The sequence below is a fragment of the Capsicum annuum genome, chromosome 10 (genome assembly GCF_002878395.1).
Source record: "Capsicum annuum cultivar UCD-10X-F1 chromosome 10, UCD10Xv1.1, whole genome shotgun sequence".
NCBI classification, from domain to species: domain Eukaryota; kingdom Viridiplantae; phylum Streptophyta; class Magnoliopsida; order Solanales; family Solanaceae; genus Capsicum; species Capsicum annuum.
This window is the reverse complement of record NC_061120.1, coordinates 3,193,920-3,209,318: the sequence shown is the minus strand read 5'-3', so window position 1 is coordinate 3,209,318 and position 15,399 is coordinate 3,193,920. Positions and strand designations below refer to the sequence as shown.

Genomic DNA, 15,399 nt, shown 5'->3' with positions numbered 1-15,399 from the left:
CCCCCCCCCCCCCCCCCCGTCTTATATTGTCCACACTCCAGATGTCCAGCCCTGGGCATGCGGGGGGTGTTGGAGTCCCACATCGGTGGGTTAAAGGGTCCTTGGTCTCCTTATATGGTCTTGGACAATCCTCCCCTTATGAGACAGCTTTTGAGGTTGAGTTAGGCCCAAGATCCATTTCTTTATCAAGGTCTGAGCGTGAAGAGAGGTGTCAGAGTGGGATAAAGTCCCCATGTTAATTGGAGTATAGATTTTTGAACGGCTTATACGGACTTGAAAATTCTCCTTTCATGAGCTAGCTTTTGAGATTAAGTTAGGATCAGGTAGCATACTTTTACATAGTTTTAAAATCAGGTCCTTTTCTATTTGGGCTACATGTCATATTCTCCATGTTACAAGCAGACGCGGAGCCAGGATTTCAACTCAGGGGTTCAATATTTGAAGAAAACCTACCCGAAGGGGGATTCAACATCTACTATAGATACATAAAAATATATTTTAATCATGTATAAATGATATATTTTTTCGTCAAATGAGGTTCGGATGAACCCCCTGCCAAAGGGCTGGCTCTGCCCCTGGCTACAAGTTGGTCCAAGCGTGAAGGGGGTGTTAGAATAGGTTAAAATCATACAATTTTTTGGGAAATAAAATTATGATGGTCTACTTGGACGATATTTCCCTCATGAGCTAACTTTTGCGTTCGATTAGCCAAAGTGACAACTAAGAATATTGAAGCAATTTTGGCTTAAAGAAGTGAAAGGTTGCCTCTTTTTTATTTGGCCTTGTTTATGTACTTATTGGTTGGTCAAACATCAAAAATTTCTACCTACTATCTCAACATATGCTATGATTAAGGTAGACATCACCTAAATTTAGGTTGTTGCCTTGTACTAGCTAGATATTGTGTGTCACTTTCTTTATTGGCTTGTTCTTTGGTTACCTTTCATTCTTATTATCAATCATCTAATTTGGTATTTCTTGATTTAGGGCTTTACCTCATGAAATTGTCTAAGACTCTAAGTTCAATTGAGCAAAACAACCTCTCGATTTAATGGCGTAGCCAAGATTTTCATTGAGGGGTTCAGAAGTAAATATACGAACAAATCGAAAGGGGTTCAACATCTACTATCTATACATAAAAAAATATTTTTTAACCATGTAAAAATAGTATAATTTTTCGTCAAAAAAGGTTCAGATAAACCCCCTGGATGAAAGGTGGCTCCTCCCCTATCTCGATTTACGAGAACATATTGCCTTTTCTTTGAAAACAAAGAGCAGAACGACCTCCCGATTTACTTACTATGACGTAGTCATAGAAATAAAAGCGTCGTCTTGGTGTTCTTGTTGCTTTGTTCTTTCTATGCCAAGGATGTTGTTTGGGCCAAGATGCATAGTTATTTTCATTTTCTTCTCATAATATATATATCTTCGATGTTGACACCTCGAATACAATGAAATTTTACGCCTAGTGAATCTTTCACTCTGCGTGCTATACTTTGTCTATCTTATGTGGAGCCGATTTAAACTTTTTTAAACATTCTCATTGAAATACGCGGGCATACTTCTTGCTTCCGAAAAAGTCGAAGCATATGTACTTATTGGTTGGTTAAAGAAGTTGAAGGTTGCCTTTTTGCCTTCTATATGTACTAACAATCTAAGTTGTTCAGACTTTTCAAAAATATTGCCGCGCCATGCCGGATTCTTTGAAAATGCACCACTTTTGAAGGATCCGACACGCACCCTGCGATATTTTTGAAAAATCTTAACAACTTAGCTAATAATTGGTAGGTCAAGTATCAAACCTTGTCTCCTACTATCCCAACAATTTGCTAAATTTAAGTGAAAATTATCCAACATCTATATATATATATAGGTTCTTGCCTAGCTCCTACTAGCTAGATTTTGTGTGTCTTTCTTTCTTGGATTGCTCTTGACGTTCATTCTTTATATTTTTACCTTCCCATTTTCTACTCATATAGTAGTATCTTTATTATTGACTTATCGAATATAATAGATCCACACATGACAAATCTTTTATGAGAACATATTTGTCTTATTAGGGTACAAGACGTGAAACGACCTCTCATTTTACATATAACAACCCAATCTATCTCTTTTTTAAGATAATAAAATGTTCGCTCAAATTATAACATTTACCTGAAACATGAGCAAATATAACATATCGACTGTTTAGACGTAATTCAGTTCAAATTATAACCTTCAATTTTTGTTGTATCGCTAGTGGTTACTCCGATTGAAACCATCCTTTTTCTAAATCCACCCTGAATATTAATTAATCACTATATTTACTTTTTCTAATTGATATAAATAAATTATACAGTGATTATATATGATTAAACACTTATTATATATGTATTACATGTATATTATCTATTGATAGATTATTTTTAATTTGTGCTATTGAGTGAGTGTTATTTAAGAGTCTTTTTTTAAAAAGAAAAATTGTTTTTGTTTCGATAATACTCACAAAAATACTTGAACTTTGACCGGATTTTTAGTTGAGCATACTGAACTTTGCGGGGGGTCCTATTACCCCTAGACTTTTTAAAGTGGATTTAATTTAATCCCCCCCGAAAACTCTATACCCAGATTCGACGAAACTCGTTTTACACGTGTATTGGCGCGTGCAATACACACGCCACCTCATATTTACACATGTCCAAGTGAGCAGATATATGGCATTAAAATACGAAAAAAAAAATTCTAGGGGGTAATAGGACCCCCGCAAAGTTCAGTATGTTCAACTGAAAATTCGATCAAAGTTCAGATATTTTCGTAGGTATTATCCCTTTTTGTTTCTTCACCTAACTTTAATACCAAAGAATATTCATTGTCTTTTCCACGCCCAATTACATATTTATTGGGCCTATGGGCTCCATTATCCTTTTTTATTTAAGAAAAGGACATTTTATAGCCTTTTTAAAAATAAATAGTCCAAGTTTGATATTTTTTCAAAAAAAATGGTCAGTCGTTTATACTATTTTCACTTTATAACTATTTCATAATTTGGGTTATTTTGGTTCACGTAGTTCAGATACAATTCATATACAATACTGATACAGTCCATATACAATACTGATACAGTCCATATACAATACTGATACAGTTTTCAACTTGGGTCATTCGGCTCTTTTAAAAATATTTCAGTTTTTTTTTTTGCTATAAATTTTTTAAATGAAAAAATATTTTTTTTTATTATTTAAAAATAATAATTAAATATAATTATATAAAAATGATATAATTATTATATAGAATATGTATCTATATAAGATATATGTATCAAATATGTATATGAATAACATAGATATATAAAATATATAGAAAGTGTATAAAAATTATATAATTATTGTATAAAATGTGTAAAATAATGTATAATTATTGTATAAATTGTGTATCAAAACTATATTATTTTCGTATGAAATATTTATATGTATAAGATATGTATGTATAGAAACGGTATAGAAGAAGCAAACAATTTGAAATGGCTAAAAGTAGAATTTAAATTTCATGGTCATTTTCGTGAAAATAGTTTAATTGAAATGGCTAGAACGTAAAATTTAAATTTCATGGTCATTTTCGTGGAAATAGTTTAATTTGAAGTGACGTTTCTATCCTTTTTTCCTGTTTTTTTAATTTGAGCAATTAAATGAGTACTATTTAATTGGGGCTATGGGCTCCATTATCCTTTTCAATTTTTATGAGAGGGTTTTATTTAAAACGTGAGAAAATATTGAAAAAAAATATAATAAATATTTTGTGGTTTTAATCTTGGGACATAGAAGGAATAGGAAAAGAACGTATAGAAATATTTTATATTCAAAAGAAATTTATCATCTGATTTACTAATCTATTTTAATTATCAACAAATTTCTCAAATTTTAAGTGGAATGGGAATCGTAATTCTTTCTACTTCTCGAGGTATAATGATAGTTCGAGGTGGAGAAATTTTATGTTATATTTGATAATCTTTTATAATATCCAGCTTGATCTAATAATTTAGTGTATGTAAAGATAGATATATACATCATGTAATTTATTAGATTAACTTAAATAGTGAATTTGTACATTTTATGGAAAATTGAGATTTCAAGAACATAATTTGCACTTTCAAAAATAAATGACATTTACTAATGAGGATAATGATTTTGAACTTGTATTATCAACAAGACAAGTAATAATTTACTTTGGAAAACTAAGATTTCAAGAACATAATTGGCCCTTTGACAACATAAATTCCGACAGTTTGGAGCTTAATTATAGAAAAATTTCGACATCTTGCATAATAACTGAAAAATTCGATTTTGGGTCTGTCGCGGTGGCGGAGCTACAACCCCTTCGGCGGAAAATTATGCTATATATACATGATTAAAATTATCTTTTATGTATATATATTAGAAGTTGAACCTCCTTAGATTAGTTTTTATATTCACTTATTAACCCCCTTAGTGAAAATCCTGGCTCCACCACTGGTCTGTCGAGATACATAATTAACTCCTCATACATCCAATGAAGATACATTTTTCTTTGTAAAGATACATAATTAGTTCTCGATACATTTTTTTATTTTGGGTCTATTATATTTTTTCCTCTGTAAAGATACATAATTAGCTTTTGATACTTTTTTTTTTGATCTATCGAGATACATAATTAGCTCCCGATAATCAAAGAAGATATATAATTAGTTGAAATTTTTGTATTTACTTTGTAAGGATGTGAATTTGTATAAATATAGTAAATTAAGGTGTATATTTATTAAGAAGGATATAAAAAAAAAACATTTTTTTTATCAAATCCAATGAACTAGTATGTTCCAAGCCCATATTTAAGCATCTTGACAACCCATACTTGCTAACAATAAAGTGTGGGACTTCACAAAAAATCATAATGATATTTGATATTTCTAGATTTATATGATGAATTTTAATATGCAAAATAGGTTTTTTTTTTTAAAAAAAAAAAAGAAATAATAAAATATTTAGAAATCTTTATATAAATAGTCAGTAGATTTTCTGATTACTTTTCGAGTTGATATACATAAATTATTCATCAATTAATATACGTGATAGTATGTTATATAAAATTATACGTATATTATATAGGAATTATAGTTATATATTATAGAGTAAAGCAACTAGTACCCCTAAACTATGATCAAATTTGCTACGATTTATTTCAACTTTACGAAGGTCCTATTACCTTCTTGAACGAAATTTTAGCGTATTTTTGTTAATTTTTTATTGACGTGACACGTTTTTAGCTAACGTAACATTTTTGATGTGGACTCTATTTTTTCTGCTAACAACGAAGTGTGGGACTTTCACAAAAAAAAAAAAAAAATCAAAAAATCATTATGATGACTTTGAACTTGTATTATTAACAAGACAAGTAATTACAAAGCATCTTGTGTTATCAGGGTCTAAAAAAAGCCACTCTAAAGAACGTGATGTAGACAATCTATTCTAGTACAAATATTTAACGACTATTTTCACTACTCGAATCTATGACTAAAAAGATATAGATTTTTCTATCTAGAGAAAATGCACTATTTCTGCCCTGAACTATAAACGAAATTTTTGAGACACACTCCAACTTAAAGGGGGCCCTATTACCCTCATGGACTAATTAAATCGTATTTATGGCAACCTTAAGGCCTGTGTGACTGCGTGAGTCAACATACTGAAGATCCACGTAGGCACTTAAGATTGCTAAAAATACTATTTTAATCAAATCCAGATGGGTAATAAGACCCCCTTTAAGTTGAAATTTGTCTCAACAATTTCGTTTACAGTTCAGGTGGAAAAGAATCCATTACTCTTCTATCTATTCAAATGATCCAATGAACTACATTTGACAACCCATACTTGCTAACAACAAACAAAGTGTGGGACTTTCACAAAAATAAAATATCAAAAAATCATTATGATGTTGGCTATACACTATACTTTCTCAAATTGGACCAACCTATTATCAGCCAATCTAGATTTATATGCTGATTTTTTATACTCAAACCATGTAAATTCTTTGTACAAGCTGTCTTGATCCCCTTTCATTAATAGTGATGGCAAAGGTCCTATCTTTTCACTCAATGGTGGTCCTCCAAAATAAATCATTGATAATCTTGATTTTACATTATTGGCCAATACCCTATGCTTTACACTCTTAAACCTCCCATTTGTCATCACCTACACAAAAAAAAAAAAAAAAAAAAAAAAAAAAAAAAAAAATTAACACCATCATCAAAATTAGTGAAAGTGTCAGAGATAAGCATTCAGTAACTCTCGAACTATTGTCAAAAGTAGCTAAGACGATAAGCAACCAGTAGCTCTCAAACTATGTCAAGAGTTGCTACGACGATAAGCATCCAGTAACTCCTGAACTATGTCAAAAGTTGCTACGACGATAAGCATCCAGTAACTCTCGAACTATGTTAGTTGCTACGATGATAAGCATCTTGTAGCTCCCGAACTATGCTAGTTGCTACGACGATAAGCATCCTGTAACTCCCGAACGATGTCTAATGTTGCTACGCCACACTCCAACTTCACAGGGGTACTATTACCCTCTTGAACTCAATTTTAGCGTATTTTTGTCGTCTACCTGTGCTGATGTGGCACCTTTATTACATGAAATGAGATCCACGTCAAAGGTGTCACGTCAGCTAAAAAGATTGACAAAAATAAACTAAAATTTAGTTCAGGGGGTAATAAAACCCCCGTGAAGTTGGAATGTGTCGTAGTAAAGTTGGTCATACTTCAGATGGATACTAGATATTTTACTCTAAATAGTGTAAAGTTTTGATATTTGATACGATATTCGATTTACTAATTATCAAGTGACGTCCATAATAAGTGTTATTAGTATTTGTTTTTGTTTTAATGAGAATCTATGTAAATGATATCCATGCCCAAATGAGATTTATTTGATTTGAGGAGCATTAATTTGAAGTACAAAAAAAATCTAGTGAAAAAGACACAATCAAACGTAGGATAAATCATGTCTATCATTCTAATATATATCTTCACCTCCCAACTACTATGCAATGAATGAAAAATAAAAAGAAAAAAAAAACAAGAAAATAGAAGACCCCACCAAAAAATTATAGTACAATAACATTATGATTTTTTCTTTTTTAATTAGACATTTTGGATTCGAATCCATAAACAAAAGAAAAAGAAATCCCTTTAAATGAACTTTATGTCGTACGAATCTAAATTAATCAGAATTTTAAAGTAGGTATCACATATCGAGTAAAAATAACGTAACATATACAGATAGACACTTTAATTTGACCTCAGCTCACAGTGGTCACTGAGACACTTCAACTTTAAGAATGCACATTTAAACACCTCAACTCTTATTCTCTGTGATGCTGACACACGCATAAATTTTGAGAGTGTCTAGAGGATCATTCCGTAAGGTGAAGTTCAACTTACACATTGTCAATACCCCCGCGAACTATGGTCAGAGTTACTACAACACACTCCAACTTCACAGCGATCCTATTACCCCTGAACTCAATTTTAGCGTATTGTTATCACTCTTTTATATTGACATGACAATTTTTTTTACATAAAATGGGCTCACATCAAAAGTGTCATGTCAGTCCAAAAACTTGACAAAATGTGTCACGTCAGCACAAAAGGGTGAAAAAATAGGCTAAATTTGAGTTCATGGGGGTAAAAGTGGCGGATCCAGGAATTCAAGGTTGTGGGTGCTCAAAAAAATTTAATAAAAATAGTATGTAGCGGTAGGGATTCGAATCTGAAAAACTGGACATGGGAGTCACATCCTCAGGCCACTGCACCCAACCATATGTTTGTTCTTTGGGTGCTTTTTAATAAATTATATCATTTATTCTGTGTTTCTTATATAATTATACCTACTACGTCGAATTTAGTGGGTGCTCCATGGGTCTACCTCTGGGGGTAACGTGAAGTTGGAGTGTGTCGTAGCAAAATTGGTCATAGTTCAGGGGCATACTAGATGCTTTACTCTTAAAATATCCATATTTGAATTAGTTCAGACCATAAAAGCGAGTACCAGATACCATATGTAGCAGGGAAAAAGAGGGCTATACCTGTAATGAATCACCAACATTGATAAAGAAAGAATTTTGATCAGGTGGAACAGAAATCCAATGTCCATCAACAAGTGAAATTTGAAGTCCACAAGTGTTATTGGATCTCAATAAAGAAATGATTTGTGGATCAGTATGTTCACCAAATCCAATCAAATTTCTTCCATTGAATTCTTGAATTTCATCACTACAATATGGTGGGTAGTGATTTATCCTAAATAGTGAATCACTTTTTTCATCCATTATTAGTTTACTAAATACATTCTTTGGATGAATTTTCAATCCTTCTGCTAACATTTCAAGTATCTCACAAGCCATTTTCTTCATTGATGATACATAATCATTCACAGCACATCTACAATAAGATAGCAGAAGTTAAAAATTTCATTGAGGGGGGCGTTCAAGAATTCGTATATATATATATATATGAAAAAGTAATAGTTGACTTATTTATCTATGGGAAAAATGTCCGAGATATACCTGATCTTTGGCGAAGTTTGCTGGAACACGCCTCAACTGTGCAGGGGTCCTATGACCCCATTAGATTATTTTTTATCGTATTTCTGTGGCATATATTTACTTAGCTGAACAACTTTCAGTCTGATAAATACATGCCACAGAAATACGATAAAAAATAATCCAGGAGATCATAGAACCCCTGCAAAGTTGACGCGTGTTACAACAATTTTCGTCAAAGTTTAGGTACATTTCGGACTTTTTTCTCTTTATATATTGTAAATAATTTTCTGGCGAAGGTGTTCAACTGAACACCCTTCGCTAGTTGTACTTTCGTCGTTTCGATGAAATGATTGGAATTTTTCTACGTTTAACTAGAAATTTTGAATTTGAACGTTAGAATGAAAAAAAAACTCAATGAAGGATTATTTTACCACTTAAAAGGGCCCTACATGCATGGGCGGAGCCATAATAATAGATACGAGTTCACAAAAACCTAGTAACTATAGCTCAAACTCTATATTTGTACGTACAAATAACATTTCAAGAATTCACACCGTTAATTAAAAGTTTCAAATTCGAACCTTGAAAAAAAAAATTGTTAAAGAGTATGTTATACCTAAAAGCTAAAAACATAGTTTCTAACACTTGACACTATGTGTCATGCATAAAATTTAAATAGTAAATGTTTTGTTTTCATCTTAAACTATACACAAAATTGCTGAGATACATCTGAATTTTAGGAGGTTTTATTACCCTTGAATTAATTAAAATTATATTTTTGACAACTTTAGTGTCTACGTAGCACATCAGTGAATTAAAACACTGAAGATTCAAATAGGCACACGTATGTGCCACGGAGGCATTAAGGTTGCCAAAAATACAATTTTAATTAGTCGACCCTCCTAAAGTTCGAGTGTGTCTCAGCAATTTCGTGTATAATTTTAGGGTGGAAACAAAGCATTACACTGACGTGCCACGTAGGCACTAAAGTTGTCAAAAATACGATTTTAATTAGTTTGGAGGTAATAAGACCCTCTCCTAAAGCTCGAGTATGTCTCAGCAATTTCATGTATAGTTTAAGGTGGAAACAAAGCATTTTCTCAAATTTAAATTCTGACTCTGTCTCTACGTAAAAATGAAGAAAAGTAAAGAGAGAAGTAATCAAATTTACATATCTTACCTTATATCTTGTGGATTAACACCCAAAATAGATGCAAATTTTTGGTAATTGAATTCAGAATTTGTTGACAAAAGAATGTATTCAACCCAACCAACATCACCATTAGGTCCAATTGTCTTGTTACCATAACCAAAAGGGTCAGGAGGACCAGTTTTTTCCTTTTGTGACAATGGTGATGAGAAGAATTTAATGGCTTGTAATTCAAGTTTGTTAATAAATTCAATAGGGACACCATGGTTAATGACTTTGAAGAAACCAAATTCTTCACAAGCTTTAACTAGTTGGTTCTTTATGTCTGGTTTTGATAGGTCAATTAATGGAATATTACTAGGGAAATATGATGGAGGGGATTTACATGAATTCTTGATTATGGAGAATTGGTCATTTGTTGCTGGCATAGACAAGACTACCATGGTGGAAGTGTTGGGGGGTTGGGGGCTGAGGTAACTAAGAAATATATGAAGAAGTTGGTGTTGGTGGGGGTGGTGGGGTGAGGGGGTGAGGGGTGAGGTAACTAAGAAATATATGAAGAAGTGGTGTTGGAGGGGTGTGTGGGGTGGTGGGGTGAGGTAACTAAGATATATATATGAAGAAGTGTACACTTGGCTTGCAAGAAGTGCTTTGCTATTTATAGAGGATTTTTTGAAGTTCAATCATTGCCCGCCAAGTGGTAAGGGCGTACGTGGGAACAAAGACGAACTCAAAATTTTTAATTGAGATAGGCATTCGATACTGTACCTCCCTCGAACTATGATCAAAATTATTACGACACATTTCACAGGAGTTTTATTATTTTTTTGAATTCAACTTTAATATACTTTTGTCATCATTTTATACTGATATGGCACCTTTATTACATAAAATGAGGAGTAAATATACTGTTTCCACTCCTGAACTATAACGAAATTGTTAAGCCACACCCGAACTTAAAGGGGGTCCAATTACCCCTGAACTAATTAAAATTATATTTTTGGCAATCTTAGAATCTACGTGGATCTTTAGTGTGGTGATTCACGCAGTGTGCCGCGAATGCGCCACCTAGACACTAAGGTTGTCAAAAATATGATTTTAATTCGTCCAAGGAGAGTAATAGGAGCGACCCCCTTTAAGTTGGAGTGTGTCTCAACAATTTATTTATAGTTCAGGATGAAAATAGTGCATTTTTCCTTAAATGAGACTCACATAAAAATATCGCATGCCAAGTGTTAAAGGACGTACGTGAAAATAAAGACTAATTCAAAATTTTTAGTTTAAACATTTCAAATTAAGGAGTAATTAAGTAAAAAAAAAAAAAAAAAATAGTCCGGTGCACTAAAGTTACCGTTATGCACGGTGTTCGAAAAAGAGTCCCACCACAAGGGTATATCATACGCAACCTTATGCATTTCTGCCAAAGGCTGTTTCCAAGGCTTGAACCCGTGACCTCCTGATCACATGGCAGCAACTTTACCGGTTACTCCAAGAACTTTAAGTAATATATGGGTATATAAAGTTTTGAATAATGACCGACTCAAAATTTTTAGTTTATAAATTTTAGAATACAATTTTTATTTATTTATTGAGTTATCATACCTCTTCATTTACTATATTACCCCAAATCATTTACTATATTACATCTTAATTGCTCCGTAGTTTATTATATTATTCCTAATTAATTATTACAAGTCATTTATATATTATAACTAATAATATCTTATTATTATATTACCTCTAATTAATTATTATAATTCATTATATATTAGAATTAATAATATTTAATTAAAAAATAGATATTTATAACATTTGTTTCAGCTACTTTAATCGTATATTACGCCCTAATTGTTCCGTGATTTACTATATTATCCCTAATTAATTATTACAAGTCATTTATATATTAAAATTAATAATATTTTTTATTATATTATCCCTAATTAACTATTATAATTTATTTTTCTTTTCTTTTCTATTATATAGAAGAGGTGGTTTCGACCACCTCTTCGTAGATTTACTTTTTTACCCCTATTATTTACTATATTACACCCTAATTGTTCCGTGATTTATTATATTATTCCTAATTAATTATTACAATTCATTTATATATTAGAATAAATAATATTTTTTTATTATATTATCATAATTAATTATTATAAGTCATTTATAGAAAATTAATAATAGTTAATTAAAAAATAGATATTTATAATGTTTGTTTCATCTGCTTTAACCGTGATTTTACTATATCATCCCTAATTAATTGTTATAAGTCATTTATGCACTAAAATATTAATAATATTTTATTCAAAAAATTAAATTACTATATTACCCCCTACCATTTACTATATTATTCCTAATTGCTCCGTTATTTACTATATTATCCCTAATTAATTATTATAATTCATTTATGTATTAAAATTAATAATATTTTTTATTATATTATCCCTAATTAATTATTATCAATCATTTATATATTACAATTAATAATATTTAATTAAAAAACTAGATATTTATGGCGTTTGTTTTAGCTGCTTTAACCGTGATTTTACTATATCATCCCTAATTAATCATTATAAGTCATTTATGTATTAAAAAATTAATAATATTTAATTAAAAAAATAGATGACATGTCTACCTGCACTGGTTTCGACCAGTGTTTTGTCATTTACTATATTATCCCTAATTGCTCTGTGATTTACTATATTACCCCGAATTAATTATTATAAGTCATTTATATATTAGAATAATAATTTTTTTATTATATTACCCTTAATTAATTATTATAAGTCATTTATCTATTAGAATTAATATATTTAATTAAAAACTAGAAATTTATGACGTTTTTTCAGCTGTTTTAATCGTGATTTTACTATATCATCCCTAATTAATTATTATAAGTAATTTATGTATTAAAAATTAATAATATTTAATTAAAAATTGATGACATTTCCGCCTATATTACCCCTAATTGCTCCATAATTTACTATATTACCCCTAATTAATTAATATAAATCATCTATATATTAGAATTAATAATTTTTTTTTATTATATTATCCCTAATTAATTATTATAAGTCATTTGGCTTCGACCACTACTTTGTCATTTACTATATTACCCTTAATTGCTCCATGATTTATATATTATCCCTAATTAATTATTATAAGTCATTGATATATTAGAATTAATAATATTTTTTTATTATATTACCCCTAATTAATTATTATAAGTCATTTATTTATTAGAATTAATAATATTTAATTAAAAAAATAGATATGTATGACATTTGTTTCAATTGCTTTAATCGTGATTTTACTATATCATCCCTAATTAATTATTATAAGTCATTTATATATTTAAAAATTAATAATATTTAATTATGACATGTTTGCCTATAGTACCAGTAATTGCTCCGTGATTTACTATATTACCCCTAATTAATTATTATAAGTCGTTTATATATTAAAATTAATAATATTTTTTTACTATATTACCCCTAATTAATTATTATAAGTCATTTATATATTAGCATTAATAATATTTAATTTAAAAAATAGATATTTATGACGTTTGTTTCAGCTTCTTTAATCGTGATTTTACTATATCATCCCTAATTACTTATTATAATTCATTTATGTATTAAAATATTAATAATATTTAATTAAAAAAATAGTTGACATGTCTGTCTATATTACCCCTAATTGCTCCGTGATTTACTATATTACCCCTAATTAATTATTATAAGTCATTTATACATTAGAATTGATAATATTTTTTTACTATATTACCCCTACTTAATTATTATAAGTCATTTATATATCAGAATTAATAATATTTAATTAAATCAATGTACATTTATATTTGTATCTCATCAATATTAAATTTTAATGCTAAAAAATATTCATAATGTTGCGTCCGTGCTAATAAGGGTCATGCACCTCTAGTTAGTTTATAAAATGAAAATTTTGAGTTCAATTACCACCATCAAGTGTAAGCTCCTGAATGAATATAAAGATGATTTTAGAATTTTTAATTTATGAAGTCTGTATTATAACTTTTTTTATTACTAAATTTTATATAAATAGTAAATGATCCTTTCTTTCGTTTGAACTTTTTGTTCTTTATGAACTTATATGTGTTATGAGTGAAGCTTAACATATATTATAATAAGCTATATACTTTTTGTGTTAAATAATATTCTTGATCGACGTTCAAATCCTTTTATATAAATTAAAATAAAGAACATAATAACTTGGAATATAATTGTAAGAGTTTAAATTATATATATGAAGAGTATACATTTTTCTTATTATTAGTGAATACATCTTATGGCATATTAGGTATTATTTTTATTCGGTTATCAGTTACTATAGCTTTATTAAGAGATTTATATGTAGTTATCTTATAAATAATTTATTTACATAAATATCTTTCATTTTATCAGTACATAAAATTTAAACTTTAATTATAAATAATTTGATATATATAAATACTCTTTATTGTCTATTCTAGTAGTCTCTAGATGCAATGAACATTGAGCCTAGAATTGAAAACAAAATTCAATGAACATTTTCAAATGTCATATTCATAATGATTATGATTAAAAATTGAAGGGTAGTTATGTATTAAAAATAATATTATTAAATATGATAAAAATTAGTTCATATAAATACTTTTTTATTTATTTATTATTAGCTCAAATCATTATAATACGTTTCATGACAAGCATTATATGCTATTAACTATTAAGACAACAATTGCAATGCTTGCTTAGTTATAGAAAACCTCCATGTTTTGTATAATTATTGAAAATTCAAATTTTGAGTCTATCGAGATATATATTTGCTCTGATACATCTATTGAAGATATTCTTTTTCTTTTGTAAAGACACATAATTAGCTTCTGATATATTTCTTTTGATTTTGAATCTGTTGAGATACATAATATATCTAATGAAGATATGTTTTTCCTTTGTAAAGATACATAATTAGTTCGCGATACATTTTTTTCGATTTTGGGTCTGTCGAGATACATAATTAATAGCTTCTGGTACATCCAACGAAGATACATAATTAATTGAGATTTTTGTAATTCCTTTGTAAGGATGAGAATTTATATAAATATAGTAAATTAAGATGTATTTTTATGTTATTTTCCCTCTAATTTATCACAATTGATCCGTAATTAATCGCTCACTCATGTCATGTTGTGATGTTTCGCCCTTTTAAAATTTAAACGGCCCAAATACTCCGTCCAATTATCAACTCCGTTCATTTTGATCCGTCCAAATTCAATCTAAATAAGTACCAACTTGCCCTTGTGTACTTGATAAATAGTCAAGAATATTTCTCCTTATCAACTTGCCCTTGTGTTTGATTTAAATTTTTTTAGTGCATTATTTTATAAAATAGAGTTAATATTCAAAAATACATTTAAATTTATATTTTTTACGAATTTCAAACTCCAATTATTAGTTATTTTCTTTTTTTTTTACCTGAATTATGACCATCTATATATTATTAAAGCGCAGATCGAAACTGATTAGGATCATCAAATCAACTATTAATTGTTTCATTTTTTTACCTGGACTATTTGTCACGGTCCAGCCCATTAGAGATATTGTGCGTTCTTGGTCTAGACCTACACGTCTTTAAAACACGCCACTGGGGTACTGTAAGACCTGCTTACTTATAT

General features: G+C 29.5%; 1 protein-coding gene across 1 annotated transcript; it reads right to left on the bottom strand.

Annotated features, from left to right (window-relative positions):
- Nucleotides 1–5,369: 5,369 nt before the first annotated feature.
- On the bottom strand, nt 5,370–10,333 carry LOC107845836 (gibberellin 2-beta-dioxygenase 1). The gene is made up of 3 exons (XM_016690325.2): nt 9,738–10,333; nt 8,099–8,453; nt 5,370–6,203 (listed from the first exon to the last, which is right to left on the bottom strand). The coding sequence occupies exons 1-3, from the start codon at nt 10,148–10,150 to the stop codon at nt 5,958–5,960; spliced, it is 1,014 nt and encodes a 337-aa protein (XP_016545811.1). The 5' UTR covers nt 10,151–10,333; the 3' UTR covers nt 5,370–5,957.
- Nucleotides 10,334–15,399: the final 5,066 nt, after the last annotated feature.

Bases quoted from the DNA above. Each gene is read 5' to 3' on its own strand.
- LOC107845836 (XM_016690325.2), bottom strand. From the start codon at position 10,150: ATGGTAGTCTTGTCTATGCCAGCAACAAATGACCAATTCTCCATAATC. The intron at 8,454-9,737 runs GTAAGATATGTA...ATCTTATTGTAG, and splicing joins GTTAATCCACAAGATATAAG to ATGTGCTGTGAATGATTATG. The intron at 6,204-8,098 runs GTATAGCCCTCT...TTTTTTGTGTAG, and splicing joins ATGTTGGTGATTCATTACAG to GTGATGACAAATGGGAGGTT.